The sequence below is a fragment of the Juglans regia genome, chromosome 12 (assembly GCF_001411555.2).
Source record: "Juglans regia cultivar Chandler chromosome 12, Walnut 2.0, whole genome shotgun sequence".
Taxonomy (NCBI): Eukaryota; Viridiplantae; Streptophyta; class Magnoliopsida; order Fagales; family Juglandaceae; genus Juglans; species Juglans regia.
Genome location: NC_049912.1, coordinates 12,590,022 through 12,614,882, shown reverse-complemented (window position 1 = coordinate 12,614,882; position 24,861 = coordinate 12,590,022). Strand labels below are relative to the sequence as shown.

The 24,861-nt window shown below is 38.8% G+C and overlaps 2 protein-coding genes across 2 annotated transcripts in view; both read right to left on the bottom strand.

Annotated features, from left to right (window-relative positions):
• Positions 1 to 3,302, bottom strand: part of LOC118344015 — a gene marked incomplete at its 3' end in the record, with an annotated part of 33,092 nt that extends 29,790 nt beyond the window's left edge. The window contains exons 1-3 of the mRNA XM_035683748.1: positions 2,668 to 3,302; positions 2,428 to 2,532; positions 1,955 to 2,251 (exon numbers count right to left, since the gene is read on the bottom strand). Of these exons, the coding sequence (XP_035539641.1) occupies positions 1,955 to 2,251; positions 2,428 to 2,532; positions 2,668 to 3,302 (1,037 nt within the window). The remainder of the gene's footprint in view (positions 1 to 1,954; positions 2,252 to 2,427; positions 2,533 to 2,667) is intronic.
• Positions 3,303 to 3,599: 297 nt separating this feature from the next.
• On the bottom strand, positions 3,600 to 4,460 carry LOC109000418. Its single transcript, XM_018977285.1, has 2 exons — positions 4,112 to 4,460; positions 3,600 to 4,039 (listed from the first exon to the last, which is right to left on the bottom strand). Exons 1-2 carry the CDS (start codon positions 4,458 to 4,460, stop codon positions 3,600 to 3,602), a joined length of 789 nt encoding a protein of 262 aa, XP_018832830.1.
• Between the last annotated feature and the right edge of the window lie 20,401 nt (positions 4,461 to 24,861).

The following is a 24,861-nucleotide window of genomic DNA, read 5'->3' as shown; positions in this document are numbered from 1 at the left end:
AAGGCAATCTCTGATACGACATTCTCTTCGTTCTCTCAACTGTGCCATTGAAGAAACAAACATACATGGGGTCCTTCTAGATCGTGCCATCCCCTGTTTAAAGGGTTTGGTAGGTGTACATAAGTTTACCATGCTTAAACAAACAAACATGGAACATACAGATTTCACACAAAACAAAACATTCACAACATGTATATATATATATTAAACAATTCACGCATACATCAAGAGTTCTAAGATACAAACAAATGAGGATATTCACTTCTCATTGTATCCTCTCATTCCCAAGTTGCTTCTTCAAATTTCGGGTTATTCTAGAGTGCTTTTACTAGAGGTATCTTCCGATTCCTCAACTCTTGTTCCTTCAGTCAACAATCTGCACTGGCCATTCCTTATAAGACAAATTGGGTTGAAGCCGAATCTTGCCGGGCTCCATTACTACTGATCGTCTTTCTCCAAAACTCTTCTTCAAGGTTGACACATGAAACACATTATGTAGTCCCTGCGTCTCTGCTAGCAAATCCAATCTGTAAGTCACTGGACTGACTCTTTTGATTATCTCATAAGGTCCTACGTATCGAGGACTCAACTTTCCCTTTTTACTGAAATGTACGACTCCTTTCAGGGGTGATACTTTGAGGTATACCCTATTGCAAGCTCCAGACTCCTACGTCAGTTATTAGCATTGCTCTTCTGCCTGTTTTGGGCTACTTTCATTCTTTCTTAAATCATGGTTACTTGTTTATTAACTTCTTTTAAATATTTAGGTCCTAGCATTTTCCTTTGCCCCACTTCTTCTGAATACAACGGGGATCTGCATTTTCTTCCATATAAAGCCTCGTAAGGTGTCATCTGAATGGTAGTCAGGAAACTATTATTGTAGCCAAATTCCACCAAAGTTAGGTGACTCTCCCAATCACCACATAGCTCCATAACGCATGTTCTCAGCATGTCTTCCAAAGTCTGGATTGTACGTTCCGTCTGTTTGTTCGTCTAAGGGTGATAAGTGCTTCTAAATTTAGACGAGTGCCTAACATCTTATGCAAGCTCTGTCAAAATCTTAAAGTAAAACGGGTATCTCGGTTCGATACTATGGTTTTACGTACTCCATGCAATCGGACAATTTCCTTAACATATACTTGAGAGAGTTTTTTCATAGAGTATGTGTTAGCTAATGGGTAGAAAATGCATGCTCTTAGTCAATCGGTTGACTATAACCCATATCGAATTCTTTCCTGAAGATGTCCTTGGCAGACCGATTACAAAGTCCATCGACACATCATCCCATTTCCACTCTGGGATAGGCAATGATTGTAGTTCACCTGCCGGTCTCTGATGTTTAGCTTTTACCATTTGGCAGATGGAGCCTTTTGCCACAAACTCTGTTACTTCTTTCTTAATTCCATCCCACCAAATTGACCTTTCAAATCTTGGTACCTCTTTGTACTGTCAGGGTGTGCTGTGTAAGGGGTGCAATGAGCCACCCTTAGTATCTTTTCCTTCAGTTCAGCATTGTTAGGAATCACTTTCCTATCCTTATAAAAGAGCATCTCATTCCTTCCAATAGAGAAATATTGGGGACCTTCTGATTTCAAAATCTTCTGTCAAAACTTCTCCAGTGTCTCCTCTTTATGTTGTCCCTCCAGGATTTCTTCTTCAATCACAGATACGAACTCTTGTACTATTCCAAAAATGGCATCTTGCGGTGGATCTCCAATTATTAGATTCCTCAATCTTGCTAAGACTGATAGCTAAGTGCATTAGCTACAACATTAGCCTTGCCGGGGTGATATTTAATCTCACACTGATAATCACTAATGGTCTCCACCCATCTCCGTTGCCTCATATTCAGATTTTTCTGGCTAAACAGGTACTTGAGACTTTTGTGGTCCATACACACTTCGCATTACTCTCCGTAACAATAGTGCTTCCAAATCTTTAGTGTAAAAACTACCCTGCCAATTCCAAGTCGTGGGTAGGATAATTTCGTTCATGATCCTTGAGCTGCAGCGAAGCGTAAGCAATGTTTCTTCCTTTTTGCATTAGAACGCATCCCAAACCCATCTTAGAGCCATCACTGTAGACTACGTAGGGCTTGTCAGGTTCTGGTAGTGCTAATACTGGGGCCAAAGTCAACCTCTTCTTCAATTCTTGAAAACTCTTCTCACACTGCTTAATGCATACATATCTAGCCTTCTTCCTTGTCAGAGCCGTTAAAGGGCTAGAAAGTCTAGAAAACCCATCTACAAACCTTCGATAGTATCCTACCAAATCAAGGAAACTACATACTTCTTGATCATTAGTTGGCCTTTGTCATTCCGTTTCAACATCAATCTTGGTAGGGTCCACTGCCACTCCTTTGATAGAAATCTCATGTCCCAAAAATTTCACTTAGCGGAGCCAGAACTCACACTAAGTTTGGCATACAATTGATGTTCTCGCAATATCTTGAGTACAATCCTCAAGTGCCTCTTATGCTCTTCCTCATCATGGGAGTAGATCAATATGTCATCTAAGAATGCTATTACAAAACTGTCCAATTACTGCCAGAAAATCCAATTCATCAATTCCATAAATGATGTAGGGGCATTTGTCAGCCCAAAAGGCATGACTAAGAACTCGAAATGTCCATAGCAAGTTTGAAAAGCAGCCTTAGAAACGTCTTACTCCCTGATTCTGAGTTGGTGACATCTGGAACGTAGATCAATCTTTGAGAAAATCGCAGCTCCTTGTAATTGATCTAACATATCGTCTATCCTTGGCAAGGGATATTTATTCTTGACAGTCACCTTGTTCAATTCCCTATAATCGATACACATCCTAAGAGTCTCATCCTTCTTCTTAACAAACAAGACCAGTGCTCCCCACGACGATGAGCTAGGTCGGATAAAACCTTTCACTAGAAGCTCTTCAATTTGCACTTTAAGCTCTTTCAACTCTGTTGGGAACATTCGATAGGGTGCCTTATGCACTGGGGTTGTGGCCGGTTCAAGCTCGATTACAAATTTTGGCCTTCGATCTGGGGGTAATCCAGGTAGTTCGTCGGCGAAGACCCTAGGAAAATCCTCAATCACAGGGATTCCTTGGATTTCTTTAGATCCTACCATGACGTCTATCATCATTACTAGATAAACGTTTTCCCCGTTCACTAAATACTTCTTGACTTGTTCACCTGTTACTGTAGACAAATCAATTCGAACAGTCTCACCCATAGAACAGATCCATTCTCGTGCAGTTAGATTGAATACTACTTCCTGCCTTTGACAGTCTATTTGGGCGTAATGCCTAGACAACCAGTCCATTCCTAAGATTAGGTCAAATTCCATCAAGTGGAAGACAATCAAATTTGCGGTTAAGACTAAGTCTGTGATTTCCAACTGGCAATTCTTAACTACACTTGTGCAACAGATTACTTTCCCTTCTGAAATAGCTACTAAAACTTTCTAAGGCATTGGCTCAGCTTCAAGCTCACATTGTCGTATGCATCTACTAGAGATAAAAGACCTCGATGCTGCGGAATCAAACAAAGCACATACCACGTACTGCTTCAATCTAACTTTACCTAGAGAGTAACTATAATTACATAAGATTCCCACAATCTATCTATGAATTAAGGCAAAGTTGGAAATGTTAAGAGTAATCACTCTTGCATTTGCCGTCTCATCAGCTTCGTGCTCTACCTCTCCTGGCGTAATGGCATAAATCTTGGCTTTTGTTGCAGTCTTGGGTTTAGCGTTTGGCATTGACATTCCTCCAGGCGTAATCAGCGGACAATCCCAGATCATATGGCCAGTTTGACCACATCTGAAACACTCTCCTGAGGCCCTACGACATTCTCCACTATGCCTCTTCCCGCATTGGCGACAAGGTGGTGGAGTGATGGGTGTTGACTTCCTGACTACCATTCCCTTTCCTTTGCCTCGAGTTACAGGGGCCTTTCGCTTCCACGTACTACTTCCTGATGAGTAAGGAAATCCTCTTTTCCTATCCACTTGAGCCTGTACGATTAGTCTCCGTTGCTCTGCCTCTGCTATAGAAGCTACATTGACCAACTCTTGGAAATTTCCTATCTGTAGGCATGCTACTTGGTTTCAGATACGAAGTTGCAAACCATCCTGGAACTTCCTTGCTTGCATCTTCTCGATACTAATCAAATGAGGCGCGAACCTCCCCATTTCCATAAAACGAGCAGTATACTGATCGACAATCATATTCCCTTGGGACAAGCTTGCAAACTCCAAAGCTTTTTGTTGTATAGCCGTTTCTAGAAAGAAACGATTATCGAACTCCGTCTTGAATCGATCCCAATTAAGTGTAGTCAGATTTCCGAATTCTTGGGCCAAAAGTTGTCGTTTGGTGTGTCTCCAAATTTCAGCTTTTCCTTGGAGCATGTGACCTGCGTACTGAACCTTCTGCTTTTCCGAGCATCTACTAACCTTGAAGGTTCTTTCTAGATCCATGAGCCACTTGTTAGCCTTTAAAGGTCCTTCCTTCCCAACAAAATTCGGGTATCAATGCACCATGAACTTCTCGTATGTACATCCTTGTTCCCCTCTGGGCAGTACTTGTCTAGCATTCTATCCTTTTTCCATCTGTGTGCGTACCACCTCAGTCATCCGGCGAATGGCTTCTATTATAGCATGTCCCCCTTCCATTGGAGGATTCCCAATCTCCTGATCCCCACCTCTCGGAGATGTATTCCCACGCAGGTTTCAAACCATGATTTCCTTCTCCTGAAAATGCACAAAACCAGCATGGGTCAATCCCTTCCTTAAAGAAGAATAAACTTCCTTCTCTTGAACTCGCAATCTTATGGGTCTATCTTCGTCTTCCTCTGGATTCGAGCTTAGGAAAACGTGTGGGATTGGACGGTGACTGAGATGCTGGGACAAGTAACACAAGGCTACACACCCCTCATATATGACAGATAATATACTATGCACCAAAGTACACTAGCAGTAAGTAATAACATAGCAGGGAAAAATAACAAAAGTCGAATAAACTAAGCAACGTAATAAGTAATTGCAAGGCACATGGCACCGTACTAATATCATATCCCAAACATTGTCCAAAACGTAAACATGTATCATAACGATATAATATCCCCATTTCCATAGATTGTAGTTTAAAACTCCCAAAACATGGGACCTCCTCAAAACATACCATAAGTACTGTTTTCCTTCTCTTTTTTTTCTTCCACAGAATAACTTAAGTTCCCATACTCTTCAAGAAGACTCAGACTTCACACGTTTTTCCAAATCCTTATCCTTGTCCAGGTTGTTACGTTGCTTGAACTCCACAATGAATTCAAGTATACCAGTGATCTCCAGGTCGATGGCCTCTAGTCGCTCTAGGATGGCGAGCTCGAGCCAATTCATAGCCATCTTAAGCACAATCCCCTTCGGAGGAGGTGGTGCCATTCTCTTTCTCTTGGTCATGGTGATCGTTTACTATACTTCTCACAACTTCTACCATTTCGATTGGGGAATGGTAGTGGAAACTACCACAATGAGATTTCAATAAATCTCAGCAAGTAATCACACAATGTACTATAGTTAACAAAAGTATACAAAAGGTATATCATGAAATGTGTGCATGGACAAGTACTTGACTTATGCCTTTGACCAGAACTTGACTTGTACACTTGACCATTTTCAAATGACTTGTAACAGACTTTAGTTTTTCAAAAAAACTTCTTAACCTTTTCCTTAATCGCGTGAACTTAATTAGAACTTGCCTTATCAGAACGTATCACAAGATTTGCATTAAGTGATCCTTAGCACATACACTTATATTCTTATTCAAAGGGTGGATACAACTCGGTTCCCCTTAGCACAGTGTGTTCCTACTAGTTACCACACCATCAACGGTCCGTACACCATGATGAATACATCATAAACGGAGATTCATATTAACTCGACCTTACTTCATCGGGTTAGATGCCTCATTCACCCACTAGAGTTAGGCACTTCCTCGCTCTGATATCCTTTGAAAATAAGTCATTTGAGACTCGTTGATGGTACTTTGTCGACCCAGGGGTTACCACTCCATTTTTAAGCACTCCAGAGTGGACAGAGGAGTTCCACTAGGACATTCCCCTGCCCTAGCACTTGGGGTCATTATAAATCTTATAAACTCTTTTCTATGAAAACATTTTCTTTTGAAAACACTTTTTGAAAACACTTTCTTTGAAAACACTTTTCCCCAAATCCATGTGACATGAGACTTATAACATGCTTACTTACACTTGACATAAGACATGCAAAATGCATGAAATAACCAACCATAACATGTTCATTTCACAGCATGATAACATAAACCATATGAAATATCAAAACACATACATGGAACCAAGAGATCTTGCTGAGGCCGAAACTCATAGGCACAAAAATATGAAGATTCATCACTTAGACTTGTTCCAAACTTCAAGCATATAATATAGAAATCAAGATATAGTGAAGCAAAATATGGAATCATAGGTTTTTTACCAAGGTCCAAAACTTCCAAGACATGTTCAAACCGAAACATCATGTTGCATAAACCATCAACCTTCATCAAGTTAAAACCGAAACTTATGGGAGTATTTCATGCCATTTTCATCACAAATCCAAAGCATATAATTCCTTCTATAGATTTACTCAAGATCATATTAGCATACTCAATCAACAATCAAGAGATAGCAAACAAACAACCAAAACAGTGAAAGGATTTACACAAATATATACAAGCGTTAACCAAGAGTAAGTTGAATGTATACTTACAAGAAAACCCGCGTAAAGAAATACTAGCAAGTTGTAAATCCAAACATATTATATTAGAAAGAGTAACTAAAAACCCTATCTTATGTTCTTGAGTGTGTGTGTGGATTTCTAGGGCATCACTTGATCTTAAACTACTCGGCTTCTAGGGTTTTTTGGTTAAAACCCCTTCATTTCACTCATGAAGTAAAACAAAACCTAAGGTAAGCAAATATACATGTGGTGGTAAAAAACATGGAGGATGAACTCCCCCATACTAATCGGCTTCAAGGTTTGAATCCTCCTTGTTTGGCTGGAAAGAAAATATGAGATTTGAATCTCATTTTTGGATTGGGAAAGTGGCATTCGTGTGAAAAGCTAGAGGAAACCGATCCTTACCTTGTCTATCCTTGAAGGTGCCGAAATTCCCTTTCTTGAAATGATCCTCCTTGTTTGGCTGGAAAGAAAATATGAGAAAGTGAGGGAACCTTCAAGTGAACATCTGAGAATGGGGTGGAGAGAGTGAGAGTTCATGCAATTTCTGAAAAAAAATGGCAAAGGAAAAGACCCTTGGCGTGTACCCCTTCCTTTTTATAGAAGACCCTTCACTTACCTCCTTTGTTGCTTCCAAAATCCTTACATGGATGACAGGTGGCATAGGTTTCTTCTTCCCCTTTCTCTTTTGCCGAAAATGCCTCATAGGATTCCCCACTTGGATTGTATTGGGAAGGGACATCTTGGGGGTTGCATGTAGGGTTTCTCTTCCCTTGGCCGAAATTCCATTCCTTCCCCTTTATGCCTTTCCTTTCCTTAAGCAAGCGAATATTTCTTTAAGGGTAGTTTGGTAAAACATCATACGCCTCTTCATTTTCCCCACAAGTGACCATTGGCATGGATTACAAGTGGCATTGGGCATGTGCCATGATATGAACCCGCGGGAACAGAATCCCTTGAACCCACAGTCAATTTGAAAACTCCCCAAGAAAGCCAAAATCAAGTCTATGGATGGAGAATCTAGACCCGATGAGAACTTGTTTCAAAAACCTAGATTATATTAAAATCTAGACCCGTTGAAGAACCCGTCTCAAGAACCCAGATTACAAAGGAGGATTGCCACAGAGGTTGTGATTTACCTTTCATAAGTTCAAAAGTTCAATTAAGAACAAGAGGAGTAAAACTCAACTCACAATGAATAAATTCATCAAATTTCATAAACTTCATAATCTGATTAAAATGTGGCCACATAGAGTATTTAAAGCAAAACATAATGAAACCCTAGCCAAAATAAACCCCCCATCTTCCAAAAGTGCCCCTGGATGAACAGTGCCGCGGCTACAGTACGGAGCTACAGTAACTCGCTACAGTAACCCTAACCCTAGTTCAATAAAATAATAACTTTCCCAATATGCCCTTGCATAGGCATAAACCCAATTATTCTAAGCAAATAAAATAGGTCCTTGAAATTAATTAAATAAGTTGAAAGTCTTCAAGTGTCCAAAGCCTATAAGTCATGTTGTTGCCCTTTCCATAGCTTATGAAATGAATCAAAGCATAATCTTCATCGTTTAAGCCCTTGAACTTGTATTTGACCCATCTGGTACTTGCAACATATCTTTAAGACTAGGCCCACCTTGGTTCCCATCATGCCATAGCCCTAGCCGTCCACTCCTTCTTCTTTTCCCAAGTGGATGCTTCAACTTCCTAGTGCTCCTTCCGTAGGTGACCTTTCATGTGTCATTGGTCCAAAAATAAACTAAGTGGCAAGTGGCAAGTGAATGAGGTGCTTGGGAGTGTGCTAGCCGAAACCCAAAAGGGCATATTCATCCTTGATACAAAAGTCTCTTCACATATTCTTCTAGAAACTTAGTGCATGCTTGACACTTGGCAAAAACTGTCCAAATTTGAAATCCTATGTGCCTCCTTTCAATTTTCCATGCAAATCATCTAGAAAATCTCTATTTCACTTGTCTAAGCTTTCCTTCCCAAGAAATCTACCTTGGAACTCGAATTTTTTGGGCAAGACAATAGGCTAGGCATGCAAGCCATTCTTGGAGCTTTCCTACACCTCTCTCTCCCCCTTAACCCACTATCAAGACTAGAGTCAATGTGTAACATTTTCATGGCACATTGCACTAGTGACTTAAGATTTGGGTCATGGGCCCAAAGTCATTGGACCTAGATTTCATAATGGTCACTCTCCTCATCGGCTCAAGTTACCAAATCAGAGACTCTAAGATGTTCCAAAGTAACTAAGGTTCCTAAAAATGCCATGGCATTCTAGAACGAATTCTAAAGGCCAAGTCTAGACAAACTCGTGTCATTACACCAAGCTACAATACAAATCACATCTTATGAGGCACAATACGGAAGAAAGTGTCGATCACCGTTGTATTGGGACCTAAATATTGGCAAGTTGTATGGAAGCAAGTGGCAGTGATTCAAGAAAGAATGAAAGTGGCCCAAAGTTGATAGAAAAGTTATGCTGATAGACGACACAAAGATTCAGAGTTTTCTATAGGTGATTGGGTGTACGTGAAAATTACACCCATTAAAGGAGTTGTGCGGTTTGGTAAGAAGGGGAAGTTGAGCCCCATATATGTTGGACCTTTTGAAGTGGTAGAGAAGATTGGTGCAGTAACTTATCGATTAAGTCTACCAGTCGACATGCAAGGAATGCACAATGTCTTTCACATATCGTCTTTGAAGAAGAGTTTCGGTGAAAGACCAGCCGTTGTAATGGAACCTAGCAGTATTCGGTTATGACCTAATCTGACTTATGAGTAAGGGCCAATATAGATTGTGGATAGGAAAGAGCAAGAGCAAAGGAATCGGAAGAAACCCTTAGTTAAAGTGCTTTGGAACAATCCTAAATTTCAAGAAGCAACTTGAGAACGAAAAGATGTCATGAGGACTAACTACCCTCATTTGTTTGTAACTTAGATGTAAACCTTTTTCTGAACATTTTGAATGATTGTCTATACTTTTGTTCTTATTATGAATAAAACGTTTATGTATGAATTTTTTGCTCTTAGTGCACACAACGTTGATCTATCATACCCTTGAAACAGAGCATGTGATGGGAACCAAGATGGGTCTAGTCTTAAAGATCATTTGCAACTTCTAGATGGGCCAAGAAGATCAATGAGAAAATGCAAGGATTGATGTAATCCATTTGGGACAAGTTTAGCAACAGCCCAACATTCAAGATGGGGCTTGAAGGATGAAGATCCAATTTTAATTCATTTGATCAGCTACGGAAGAGGGCAACGACAAGACTTAAAGGCTTTGGACTCTTGAAGGGTTTCAACTTATTTAATTCATTTAAAGAACTTATTTTAATAGTTTAGAATAATTGAATTTATTATGAGAAGGACTTAAGGGAGCCTATACAAGGGCATGTTGGGAAAGTTATTATTTTATTGAACTAGGGTTAGGGTTACTGTAGCCGAGTACTGTAGCACGGCACTGTAGCCGCGGCACTGTTCATCCAGGGGCACTTTTGGAAGATGGGGGTTTATTTTGGCTAGGGTTTCATTAGGTTTTGCTTTAAATACTCTATGTAGCCTCATTCTAATCAGATTATGAAGTTTATGAAATTTGATGAATTTATTCATTGTGAGTTGAGTTTTACTCCTCTTGTTCTTAATTGAACTTTTGAACTTATCAAAGGTAAATCACAACCTTTGTGGCGTTCCTCCTTTGTAATCTGGGTTCTTGAGACGGGTTCTTCAACGGGTCTAGATTTTAATATAATCTAGGTTCTTGAAACGAGTTCTCATCGGGTCTAGGTTCTCCATCCATTGACTTGATTTTGGCTTTCTTGGGGAGTTTTCAAATTGATTGTGGGTTCAAGGGATTTCATTCCCGCGGGTTCATATCATTTGGTATTTAGAGCAAGGTTTCCAATCAGGTCTGATTCTATCTTTCAATTTTTAGCATTCTTAAATTTAATTCTAGGGCTTCATTGTTCTAGGGTTGCCAAAAAAAAAAAAAAATAGAAACAAAAAGTAGGCTGCCGAAATTGTTAGGGTTTTGGATTTGGCTGAAATTTGCATCACCTAGGGTTTCAAAATTCTAGGTCTGCATCTCTAAGTTTGTCAATTGCTTGGAGTGTCGTTCCATTGATTCTCTTATACTTCATTGTCCATGCTTGTGTATTTGAATTCAATTGGTTGGTTTTCACAACTGACTATTGCTGTTTGTGGATGAATTAGAGAAAAGAAAAGAAAGGAAAAGAAAAGAAAAGAAAAGAAAGGAAAGGAAAAGAAAAGAAAAGAAAATTCGAAAAAAAAAGAAAAGAAAATTCGAAAAAAAAAAAACGAAAAAAAAAAAGAAGGGGATGAAGAAAAGAGAAGGTAGCATATTCAAAGTTGCTACATAGTTACAACAAAGAGAAAGAAAGAAATTTGTTGATTAAACCTTATGATCAAAGGGGCTGCTGCATACATCACTCAAGTTGGTATATTGTCTTATTGTTAGTCTTTCATTCGTATAACTTCATTGATTCTCGTGTCATTTTTATTCCTTCATGTTTCTCTTGTTCTTGTTTCCTGGATCTAATTACTAGTTGGGATAATACAAGGTTGTATTGTCTTGATTTAGTTCAACTAGTTCTTAATGAACTTGAGTGGGAAAACTCTTGAGGTAAAAGGCAAGAGAGTGTGAGATTATTATCGAGTAAAAAGCCAATTCAGAGTTACACACGAGTGGAGTGTCATTATTTAAGTGTAAACACGTAAGGGAGTGTGTGAGGTTTTTCACTAACATTCTTTTTGTGCAGCACATTATGATGTCTCATAGGAGTGACTCATCACCAAAGGAGATGGTAGATAACACATCCTTTGTGTTGCAAGTCATGCAACAACAGTTTGAGAAGTTGAACTTAGTATTGGGTGAAGTGAGGGATAGGATGGATCATCAAGATGTGGTAATTAGAAATCTTCATGGCAGGAGAGATAGGAGGCGTCCCGAGTTTAGTGTTGAAAATGGGTATGAGAATGAAGAGTATGGTGATTCTCTTGTTACCAGGCATGCACTCAATACAAAAATTAAGATGGATGATATAGAGCAGAAGAGTGAGAATATTTTTCATACTAGATGCCACATCAACAACAAGGTATGTAGTATGATCATTGATTTGAGGAGTTGTATTAATTTAGCTAGCACTACTTTAGTTGAGAAATTGAATTTACGTACCTTGAAACACCCTAGACCATACATGTTGCACTGGTTGAGTGATTGTGGGGAGGTTAGGGTAAATAAGCAAGTGCTAGTTTCTTTTTCAATTGGGAAATACCAGGATATGGTGCTTTGTGATGTAGTGCCTATGCATGCTAGTCATATTTTGTTGGGGAAGCCATGGCAGTATGATAGGAAGGTGATCCATGATGGGTTAAGGAACATGTACGGTTTTGAAAAAGATGGAAAAACAATCAAACTTGCTCCTTTAACTCCAACACAGGTCCATGGGGATCAATTGAAGCTGAAATGTGAGGTTGCTCAAAACAGAAAGAGTGAAAATGAGAGTGATAAAAAAAGAAAGAGTAAAAGTGAGAGTGATAAAAAAAGAAAAAGTGAAAAGGAGATTGAGCAAACAAGGAAGAGTGAAAGTGAGAATGAGCTGAAAAGCAAGAGTGAAGATGAGAGTGAAAGTGAAAGTGAGATTGAGCTGAAAAGCAAGAGTGAATGTGAGATTGAGAAGAAAAGAAATAGTGAGACCGAAATGGAGAAAGAGAGAAAAATGAGAGAGAAAAAAGAAGAGGGTGAGACTAAGACCTCAAGCAAAAGAGAGAATGAGTTGAAAAATAATTATGAGGTCGAGAGTACAAAAAAAGATGAAGAAAAAGAGAGTGACAGAAAAAAAGAGAGTGAAAATAAAAAAGAGTGTGAAAGGGAAAAAGAGAGTGAAAAAGAAAAAGAGAGTGGAAAGAAAAGAGAGTGTGAAGAAAGTGAGAGAAAAACAAAGAGAAAAGCGAGTTTTTATGCTAAGGCGAGTCTTAATCCTAACGTACTTGACGTATGTTTGCCTAGTATTGTTGTCTCTTTGTTGCAGGGATATGAGGTCGTGTTTCCAAGTGGTGTATTTAGTGGATTGCCACCTAATAGGGAGATAGAGCACTACATTGATTTTGTGCCAAGTGCGACAATTCCTAACCGACCTTTCTTGGAAAAACATGAGTCATTGACACATTTAAAGGGACAAGGTAAGTTGTTGACTAGAATGCATGCTAAGCGGGAGGATTGTGTTCAGACTTTTCCTCATGTATTCAAATACACACAAGGTATGAAAAATTTTGTGGTTGATACTTTAGCAAGAAGGTATGTCCTTGTCTTCATTTTAGATGCAAAATTGTTGAGATTTGAATATGATAAGGGATTGCATGCTAATGATGATGACTTTGCTAGTGTGTATGGGACATGTGAGAAAGCATCTTTTGGTAAGTTTTATAAACTAGATTGGTACTTGTTTAGAAATATTAGATTTTGTGTACCTACTAGTTTTATGCATAAGTTGTTTGTGTGTGATAGACATGCTGGTTTGTTGGGTAACCTTGGTGTAAGGAAGACTTTTGTTGTGTTGTATGAACATTTGTGGGAATATCATTTGCCTTTCAATGACGTGTTGCATGAACATTTGTGGGAATATCATTTGCCTTTCAATGCCGTGTTGCATGAATGTTTGTGGAAGTATCATTTGTCATTCATTGATGTATTGCATGAACATTTGTGGGAGTATCATTTGCCATACATTGACGTGTTGCATGAACGTTTGCGGGAGTATCATTTGCTTTTCATTGAGTTTGCATATAATTGGAGTGGTCATTCTCGTGAAAATAAGATTTCAGACATGTTGCATAAACATTTATGGGAGTATCATTTGCCATTCATTGACTTGTTGCATGAACGTTTGCGGGAGTATCATTTGCCATTCATTGACTTGTTGCATGAATGTTTGCGGGAGTATCATTTGCCATTCATTGAGCATGCATATTGGAGTGGTCATTTTGGTTCGAGGAAAACTTTAGATGTACTTCATGAACATTTGTGGGAGTATTGTTTGCCATTCATTGAGTTTACATATAATTGGAGTGTTCATGCTACTACTAAATTTTCACCAATTGAAATTGTTTGTTTACTTAATCAATTTCCTCCTTCAGATTTAAAGTCTTTACTAGTTGATGACATGAGTAGCTTGGATGGACTATTCCAAATTCTTAAACAAATTAATGAAAATGCATATGTAATGAATCTTCCAGGTAAGTATCATGTTTCTACTATTTTCGATGTTACTAACAATTTTCCCTTTGATCCAGGTGGAGATTCGAGGTCGAATCATTTTGAGGAGAGGGGGAATGATGGGAACCAAGATGGGTCTAGTCTTAAAGATCATTTGCAACTTCTAGATGGGCCAAGAAGATCAATGAGAAAATGCAAGGATTGATGTAATCCATTTGGGACAAGTTTAGCAAGAGCCCAACATTCAAGATGGGGCTTGAAGGATGAAGATCCAATTTTAATTCATTTGATCAGCTACGGAAGAGGGCAACGACAAGACTTAAAGGCTTTGGACTCTTGAAGGGTTTCAACTTATTTAATTCATTTAAAGAACTTATTTTATTAGTTTAGAATAATTGAGTTTATTATGAGAAGGACTAAGGAGAGCCTATTAAAGGAGCCTATGCAAGGGCATGTTGGGAAATTTATTATTGAACTAGGGTTAGGGTTACTGTAGCCGAGTACTGTAGCACGGCACTGTAGCCGCGGCACTGTTCATCCAGGGGCACTTTTGGAAGATGGGGGTTTATTTTGGCTAGGGTTTCATTAGGTTTTGCTTTAAATACTCTATGTAGCCTCATTCTAATCAGATTATGAAGTTTATGAAATTTGATGAATTTATTCATTGTGAGTTGAGTTTTACTCCTCTTGTTCTTAATTGAACTTTTGAACTTATCAAAGGTAAATCACAACCTTTGTGGCGTTCCTCCTTTGTAATCTGGGTTCTTGAGACGGGTTCTTCAACGGGTCTAGATTTTAATATAATCTAGGTTCTTGAAACGAGTTCTCATCGGGTCTAGGTTCTCCATCCATTGACTTGATTTTGGCTTTCTTGGGGAGTTTTCAAATTAATTGTGGGTTCAAGGGATTTCATTCCCGCGGGTTCATATCAGCATGACACGACCTAAAAAAACCCCGCGTATGTCTGTGTCTTCAGTGGCACAAATTAGAGAGCGGAGAGAGCGTCAATATAGAAATCATCTTAGGATAAGGGAGCAAATGATGGCAGCTCAATCAAAATAGCTGGAAAAGTTTGAACACCATCATACGCATGTGATGGATTCGGACTTTCGAGGAAGTCTTTCCTTACGATGAGCATTGTTACATGAGGAGCGACAACCTCGATGTAGTTGGAAAGAGGCAGAAAGAGCCTATTTGCGCAATTTTAATTATGAAGCCAAGTCAAGTAGCACAACATAAGAATGAGCAATAAGGTATATGCCTTTTGAGACATCGAATACGACTACGGACCATATTCGTTTCCATGAAGAAGGCAAACCTATTGAAGAAATAGAGCTTGAAATAGATTAGACACTGAATGAGATGCAAGTGATGATTATGACTTGGATACAATATTCTATTTTTCATAAGATTCGGTGACAGCAGATGATGACATACCACCCCTATCATCATCAAAAGATTCCACGGCAACAAGTGCTAGAGGTATGAAATTTCAAATGATTGAGGTTTCATCATCATGTGCCGATTTCGAGGATGAAATCTACTTTTAAGGAGGGAGGATGTGACATCCCAAATTTTCGTAAGGAATTGTGTTTAGATTTTGTATGGATGATGGTGATGTGTCTTTGGATTTTTTGTTAAGTGTAGAAGAGCCCCTTAAGCTAATGTTTTTTCTTTTGTGGGATGTGGATCTCTAAGATTAAGGCTTGTTAGCTTTCAAAAGGAAGTAGAGAGACTTCGACCAAAGGGAATAGGCCCATGAAGAGTGTTTGCTTTGGAGAAGCCCAAGTTTGGCCATGGAACAAGGAGAGGGCGCCACTTGGCAATGGAAGGCATTTTTGGTCTTTTGGAGAAAATGGTAAATTGACACTTGTCAACCATGTATTGGATATTAAGGTAAAAAGAGTAACTAGGGTTTCGATTTTGGAGGTGCAGGTGGCACTTTTGCAAGCACAAGTCCCCATGGACCAATGTCAAGCTACGACAAAAAGTTGTTTTGTGAGTTCCAAGAATGTGTCATACTAAGGAAGGCAAAACGGCATGTTCTAGAAGACTTTTTTAGGAAGAAAGGGGCATGTGACTGACGGCTACAAGGGGGAGAGGAGCAAAAAGCAGAAGTACCTAGGGAATGACAAAGTCACCTCAAGTGACATAGGGATTTTGGCAATCCAAGAGTGCGCACACACTCACGCCACGTGTCAGCCATGCACACTAGAAGAGTGCTTTGGAAGATTAGGGTTTTGAGGAAATTACCTTTTAACCTCTTCGGCTCCTTCCTTATATAGTGTCCCTTTAGGTTTTTCACCAACCAATGTATGTAAGACAAGTGGCATCCCCCATTTTTCCCTCAAGATGGGACTTGCATGGGAAAGACCAAAGGGTTTTGTCATATGGCTCTTTCTCCCCAAGCTGAAACCCTACTTGCTTCCATTCTCCATTTTTCCCTTGGCATTGCATGTTCCTGCTAGTTACCACACGATCAAGATCCGTGCACCGTGATGAATATGTCATAAATAGAGACTCATATTAACTCGACCTTACTTCGTTGGGTTATATGCCTTATGCACCCACAAGCGTTAGGCGCTTCCTCACTCTGACATTCTTTAAAAAGAATCCATTCGAGGCTCGTCGACGATACTTTGTCTACGGGTTACCACTCCATTCTTAATCACTCTAGAGTGGACAGAGGAGTTCCACTAGGACATTCCCCCGCCCTAGCACTTGGGGTCGTGATAAAACTTTTAAACCCTTTTCTTTGAAAACACTTTTCTCCAATTGCATGTGACATGAGACTTATAACAGGCGTACTTACACTTGACGTGTGACATATGAAATGTTGTGCATGACATGTTCAATTCATACCATGATAACATAAACTATATGAGATATCAAAACACATACATGGAACCATGAAAAAGGGCCTTGGCTGAAACATATAGAAGCCATAAAACATGAAGAATCATCACTTGAACATGCTTCAAACTTCACACACATTGCTTGATAATCAAAGCATAATGAAACAAAACAAAAAATCCTGGTATATGAGTAAGATCCAAAACTTCCAAAACATGGTATAGTTGAGTCATCAAGTAACACAAATCAACCACAATGTTTTCCTTAAAAACCGAAACATGCATAGAACATTCTTGTCATTTTCATCTTAAACCAAACATACCATTATATGTAATATTCAAATCCCAAGATCACATAAGCATATTCGAGCAAATAAACAAGAGATAGCAAATAAAGCAAACATATCAATGAAAGGATTTACACAAATATATATAAGTATTAACCGAGAGCAAGTTGAGTGTATACTTACAAAAATCCATGTAAGGAAATAATAGCAAGCTGTAGATCCAAAGGCACTTCATTAGAAAGTGTCTAAAAATCCTATTTCGTGTTCTTGAGTGTGTGCGGGTTTCTAGGGCATCACTTGATCATAAATCATTCAGCCTCTAGGGTTTTTTTCTTAAAAAATACCTTCATTTCACTCATGAAGTAAAACGAGACTTGAAACAAGATGAATACACATGTGGAGATCGAAAAACATGGAGGGTATACATCCCCTACCATTCGGCTTCAAGGGTTCCTTGAAAACCCTAAAACCTTCTTCCATAAGAATGGGTAGAAAGTGTGTGCATTTCACCATTCTCGAAATCCTATGAGATTTGAATCTCATTTTGAGTTGAGAAAGTGAGTTGTGCATGTAAAACTAAGAGAAAAACCAATTCTTAACTTGTCTATTCTTGATGGTGGTGAAATCCTCTCTTGAAAAGGAATCTCCTTGTTTGGTTGTAAAGAAGGTGAGAGAATCTTCAAGTGAACATGTGAGAGTTGTGTGGAGAGAGTGAGAGTTCATGCAAATTCTGAAAAATGGCAAGGGAAAATGATATGAACCCGCGGGAAAGGAATCCCTTGAACCCACAGTCAATTTGAAAACACCCCAAGAAAGCAAAAATCAAGTCTATGGATGGAGAATCTAGACACGAATAGAACTCGTTTCAAGAACTTAGATTATATTAAAATCTAGACCCGTTGAAGAACCCGTCTCAAGAACCTAGATTACACAGGAGGAACGCCACAAAGGTTGTGATTTACCTTTGATAAGTTCAAAAGTTCAATTAAGAACAAGAGGAGTAAAACTCAACTCACAATAAATAAATTCATCAAATTTCATAAACTTCATAATCTCATTAGAATGAGGCTACATAGAGTATTTAAAGCAAAACCTAATGAAACCCTAGCTAAAATAAACCCCCATCTTCCAAAAATACCCCTGAGTGAACAGTGCCGCGGCTACAGTGACTCGCTACAGTAACCCTAACCCTAGTTCAATAAAATAATAATTTTCCAAACATGCCCTTGCATAGGCCCCCTTAAGTGCTTCCCATAATAAACTCAATTATTCTAAACCAATAACATAAGTTCTTTAAATGAATTAAATAAGTTGAAACCCTTCAAGAGCTCAAAGCCTTTAAGTCTTGTCGTTGCCCTCTTCCGTAGCTAATCAAATGAATTAAAACTAGATCTTCATCCTTCAAGCCCTATCTTGAATGTTGGGCTCTTGCTAAACTTGTCCCAAGTGGATTGCATCAATCCTTGCACTGTCTCCTTGATCTTTCTTGGCCCATCTGGAAGTTGCAAATAATCTTTAAGACTAGGTCCATCTTGGTTACCATCATTCAAATGATATGAACCCGCGGGAATGAAATCCCTTGAACCCACAGTCAATTTGAAAACTCTCCAAGAAAGCCAAAATCAAGTCTATGGATGGAGAATCTAGACCCGATGAGAACTTGTTTCAAGAACCTAGATTATATTAAAATCTTGACCCGTTGGCTACATTGGCTATCTCCCTATTCAACCCCCTCAAAAATCTTGTCATCGTGGCCTCCCGATCCTCCACTACATTAGCCCGAATCATAGCCACCTCCATCTCCTTATGGTAGTCATCTACACTCCTAGACACCTGTATAAGATTCTGTAATTTTTGGTAGAGGTCTCTATAGTAGTGGCTAGGTACAAATCTCCGCCTCATGATAGCTTTCAACTCTCTCCATGTTTCTACAGGCCTCTCAAGATTCCTCCTCCTATTGGTCACTAATTGATCCCACCAAACAATCGCATAATCAGTGAACTCAATTACAACCAACTTCACTTTCTTCTCCTCAGAGTAATTATGACAATCAAACACCAACTCTATTCTTTTCTCCCACTCTAAATAAATTTCAGGGTCAGTTGTACCTTGGAATGATAGTATTTTCATTTTGATACTCCCAAGGTTCTTATCTACTCCATCTCGACCCCCTGAGTTTGCCCTAAGGCCTCTTCCATGCCTAACTCTTCTATGTCTACCCAATCCAACTTCAGATGTTAGCACTTCCTCATCCTCACCATACTCTCCATTCTCATACCCATTCTTAATATTAGGCTCACGTCGCCTCCTATCTTTCTCTCCTAGCAGATTTCTAACCATTGCTTCTTGATTATCCATACTATCCCTCACTTCACCCAACACCAAGTTCAACTGCTCAAACTGTTGTTGCATGGCTTGCAACATAATGGATGAGTTATATTCTCTCCCCCTTTGTGATGAGCTACTCCGATGAGACATTATAATGTGCTACACAAAAAGAAAGTTAATGGAAAACCCCACAAACTCCCTTACGTGTTTACAATTGAATAATGGCACTCCACTCGTGTTTCACTCTTAATTGGCTTTTTCCAGATAATAGTCTCACACTCTCTTGCCTTTTACCTCAATAGTTTTCTCGCTCAAGTTCTTTAAGAACTAGTTGAACTAAATCAAGACAATACAACCTTGTATTATTCCAACCAGTAATATAGATCCAAGAAACAATGAAGGAATAAAATGACATGAGACTCAAGGAATTTATACGAGGGAAAGAGTAATTATAAAACAAGATACCAACTAGAAAGATGTATTCAGCTCCTATGATGATAAAATCAATCAACAAACACTTTCTTTCTCTTTGTTGTAACTATGTAGCAACTTTAATATGCTACCTTCTCTTTTCTTCTTCTTTCTTTTTTTTTTTTTTTTCGAATTTTCTTTTCTTTTCTTTTCCTTTCCTTTCTTTCTTCTCTTTTCTCTAATTCAACCACAAACAGCAATATTCAATTGTGAAAACCAAGCAATTGAATTCAAACATGCATAATGAAATAGAAGAGAATCAATGGAACGACACTCTAAGCAATTGACAAACTTAGAGATGTAGGAAACCCTAGAATTTTGAAACCCTAGGTGATGCAAATTTCAGCCAAACCCAAAATCCATAAGAATTTCGCAGCCTACTTTTTGTTTCTATTTTTTTTTTTTTTTGGCAACCCTAGAATTTTGAAACCCTAGGTGATGCAAATTTCAGCCAAACCCAAAACATAAGAATTTCGACAGCCTACTTTTTGTTTCTATTTTTTTTTTTTTTTGGCAACCCTAGAACAATGAAGCCCTAGAATTAAATTTAAGGATGCTAGAATTAAAAGATAGAATCAGACCTGATTGGAAACCTTGCTCTGAATACCAAATGATATGAACCCGCGGGAAAGGAATCCCTTGAACCCACAGTCAATTTGAAAACACCCCAAGAAAGCCAAAATCAAGTCTATGGATGGAGAATCTAGACCCGATGAGAACTCGTTTCAAGAACCTAGATTATATTAAAATCTAGACCCGTTGAAGAACCCGTCTCAAGAACCCAGATTACAAAGGAGGAACGCCACAAAGGTTGTGATTTACCTTTGATAAGTTCAAAAGTTCAATTAAGAACAAGAGGAGTAAAACTCAACTCACAATAAATAAATTCATCAAATTTCATAAACTTCATAATCTCATTAGAATGAGGCTACATAGAGTATTTAAAGCAAAACCTAATGAAACCCTAGCCAAAATAAACCCCCATCTTCCAAAAATAACCCTGAGTGAACAGTGCCACGGCTACAGTGCCTAGCTACAGTACTCGCTACAGTAACTAACCCTAGTTCAATAAAATAATAATTTTCCGAACATGCCCTTGCATAGGCCCCCTTAAATGCTTCCCATAATAAACTCAATTATTCTAAACTAATAACATAAGTTCTTTAAATGAATTAAATAAGTTGAAACCCTTCAAGGGCTCAAAGCCTTTAAGTTTTGTCGTTGCCCTTTTCCGTAGCTAATCAAATGAATTAAAACTAGATCTTCATCCTTCAAGCCCTATCTTGAATGTTGGGCTCTTGTTAAACTTGTCCCAAGTGGATTGCATCAATCCTTGCATTGTCTCCTTGATCTTTCTTGGCCCATCTAGAAGTTGCAAATAATTTTTAAGACTAGGTCCATCTTGGTTCCCATCAGAAAATCCCATAGGTGTGTACTCCCTCCTTTTTATAGTAGTCTCCTCACTTCCCTCTTTGGTTGCTTCCAAAATCCTTGCATGAATGACATGTGGCAATTGTTTTCTCCTTCCCCTTTCTCTTTTGTCGAAAAGACTCATTGAATCCCAACTTGGATTTGCATTGGGAAGGGATGACTTGGGGGGTGGCATGTAGGGTTTCCTCTCCCTTGGCCGAAATCCCTTCTTTCCCCTTTATGCCCTTCCTTTTCTTAAGTATGTGAATATCTCTTCAAAGGTATCTTTGTAAAACCTCTTATGCCTCTTCCTTTTCCCCACAAACAACCTTTGGCATGGGTGTGTGCCTTGCCCTAGCCGTCTACTCTCTCTTCCACTTCCCAAGTTGATACTTCATTTTCTATTACCCCTTCCCAAGATGACTCCCCATATGCCATTGGTGTAAAAATAACCTAAGTGACATGTGGCAAGTGAATAGGTGCATTGGAAGTGTGGTAGCCAAAATCCTAAGGGCATATTTTCGTTTGATACAAGAGTCACTTCATCTAATCTTCAAGAAGCTTAATGCATGCATGACACTTGGCAAATTCTGACAAAAATCTGAAATCCCATGTGCCTATTTTCAGTTTCCCATATATCATTCCTGGAGAAACTTCCTTCCTGATGGGAACCATGATGGGCCTAGTCTTAAAGATCACGGAGACAATGCAAAGATTGATGCAATCCACTTGGGACGAGTTTAGCAAGAGCCCAACATTCAAGATGGGGCTTGAAGGATGAAGATCCAATTTTGATTCATTTGATCAGCTATGGAAGATGGCAACAACAAGACTTAAAGGCTTTGGGCTCTTGAGGGGTTACAACTTATTTAATTCGTTTAAAGAACTTATTTTATTAGTTTAGAATAATTGAGTTTATTATGGGAAGCATTTAAGGGGGCCTATGTAAGGGCACGTTGGGAAAGTTATTATTTTATTGAACAAGGGTTAGGGTTACTGTAGCCGAGGCACTGTTCATCCAGGGGCACTTTTGGAAGATGGGGGTTTATTTTGGCTAGGGTTTCATTAGGTTTTGCTTTAAATACTCTATGTAGCCTCATTCTAATCAGTTTATGAAGTTTAAGAAATTTGATGAATTTATTCATTGTGAGTTGAGTTTTACTCATCTTGTTCTTAATTGAACTTTTGAACTTATCAAAGGTAAATCACAACTTTTGTGGCGTTCCTCCTATGTAATCTGGGTTCTTCAACGGGTCTAGATTTTGATATAATCTAGGTTCTTGAAACAAGTTCTCATCGGGTCTAGGTTCTCCATCCATTGACTTGATTTTGGCTTTCCTGCGGGTTCATTTCATTTGGTATTTAGAGCAAGGTTTCCAATCAGGTTTAATTCTATCTTTTAATTTTAGCATTCTTAAATTTAATTCTAGGGCTTCATTGTTCTAGGGTTGCCAAAAAAAAAAAAATAGAAACAAAAAGTAGGCTGCCGAAATTCTTAGGGTTTTGGGTTTGGCTGAAATTTGTATCACCTAGGGTTTCAAAATTCTAGGGTTTCCTGCATCTCTAAGTTACCATAAGGAGTGTAGGAGTGTAGAGGATTACCATAAAGACCTCTACCAAAAATTACAAAATCTTATACAGGGGTCTAGGAGTGTAGAGGATTACCATAAGGAGATGGAGGTGGCTATGATTCGGGCCAATGTAGTGGAGGATTGGGAGGCCACGATGACAAGATTTTTGAGTGGGTTGAATAGGGAGATAGCCAATATAGTTGAGTTGCAACATTATAAGGATGTAGAGGATATGGTGCACATGGCTATGAAGGTGGAGAGACGGCTAAAAGGAAGGGGTACATCAAGGTATACTTTGGTTTCTAGTACTCCTTGGAAACCAAAGTGTGACAAAAATGATCAAGCTGTAGCAACGGGGAAGACCGAACCACTAAAGGGAAAAATTTTGGGTGAGGCTGAAACCTCAAGAAAAAAAGAGAATGAGTTGAAAAACAATTGTGAGACCGAGAGTTCAAAAAAAGAGGAGACTGAAAGAAAAACAAAGAGTGAAAAAAACAAAGAGAGTGTGAGGAAAAAAGAGAATGAGGCCGAAACATCAAAAGAAAGAGAGAGAGAAAAAAAAAGAAAATAGAGAGGTGGTTGAGAGTCAAGAAAAAAGAGTGGAGCCACAAGAGGAAAAAGAAAGAGAGATTGTAGAGAGAAATAAAAAGACAAAAGTGAGTTTTTATGCTAAGGCAAGTTTTTATGCTAACGAATTTAACGACTCTTTGCCTAGTGTTGTTGTCTCTTTGTTGCAGGGATATGAGATCCTATTTCCTAGTGGTGTATTTTGTGGACTGCCACCTATTAGGAAGATAGAGCACTGCATTGATTTTGTGCCAGGTGCGACAATTCCTAACCGACCTTTCTTGGAAAAACATGAGTCATTGACACACTTAAAGGGATAAGGTAAGTTGTTGACTAAAATGCATGCTAAGCGCGATGATTGTATTGAGACTTTTTCTCATGTATTCAAATACACACAAGGTATGAAAAATTTTGTGGTTGATGCTTTAGCAAGAAGGTATGTCCTTGTCTTCATTTTAGATGCAAAATTGTTGAAACTTGAATATGATAAGGAATTGCATGCTAATGATGATGACTTTGCTAGTGTGTATGGGACATGTGAGAAAGCATCTTTTGGAAACTTTTATAAACTAGATTGGTACTTGTTTAGAAATAATAGATTTTGTGTGCCTACTAATTTTATGAGTAAGTTGCTTGTGTGTGATGGAATTTGATGTCTAGGAGTGTAGAGGACTACCATAAGGAGATGGAGGTGGCTATGATTCGGGCTAATGTAGTGGAGGATCGGGAGGCCACGATGACAAGATTTTTGAAGGGGTTGAATGGGGAGATAGCCAATGTAGTTGAGTTGCAACATTATGAGGAGATAGAGGACATGGTGCACATGGCTATAAAGGTGGAGAGACGACTAAAAGGAAAGGGTACATCAAGGTATACTTCGGTTTCTAGTACTCCTTGGAAATCAAAGTGGGACAAAAATGATCAAGTTGTAGCAAAGGGGAAGACCGAACCACCAAAGGGAAAAGATTTGGGTGAGGCTAAAACCTCAAGAAAAATAGAGAATGAGTTGAAAAACAATTGTGAGGCCGACAGTTCAAAAAAAGAGGATATTGAAAGAAAAACAGAGAGTGAAAAGAACAAAGAGAGTGAGAGGAAAAAAGAGAATGAGGCCGAAACATCGAAAGAAAGAGAGAGAGAAAAAGAAAATAGAGAGGTGGTTGAGAGTCAAGAAAAAAGTGTTGAGCCACAAGAGGAAAAAGAAAGAGAGGTTGTAGAGAGAAATAAAAAGACAAAAGTGAGTTTTTATGCTAAGGCAAGCTTTTATGCTAACGAATTTAACGACTCTTTGCCTAGTATTGTTGTTTCTTTCTTGCAGGGATATGAGGTCGTGACTCCTAGCGGTGTGTTTAGTGGATTGTCACCTATTAGGGAGATAGAGCATTACATTGATTTTGTGTCAGGT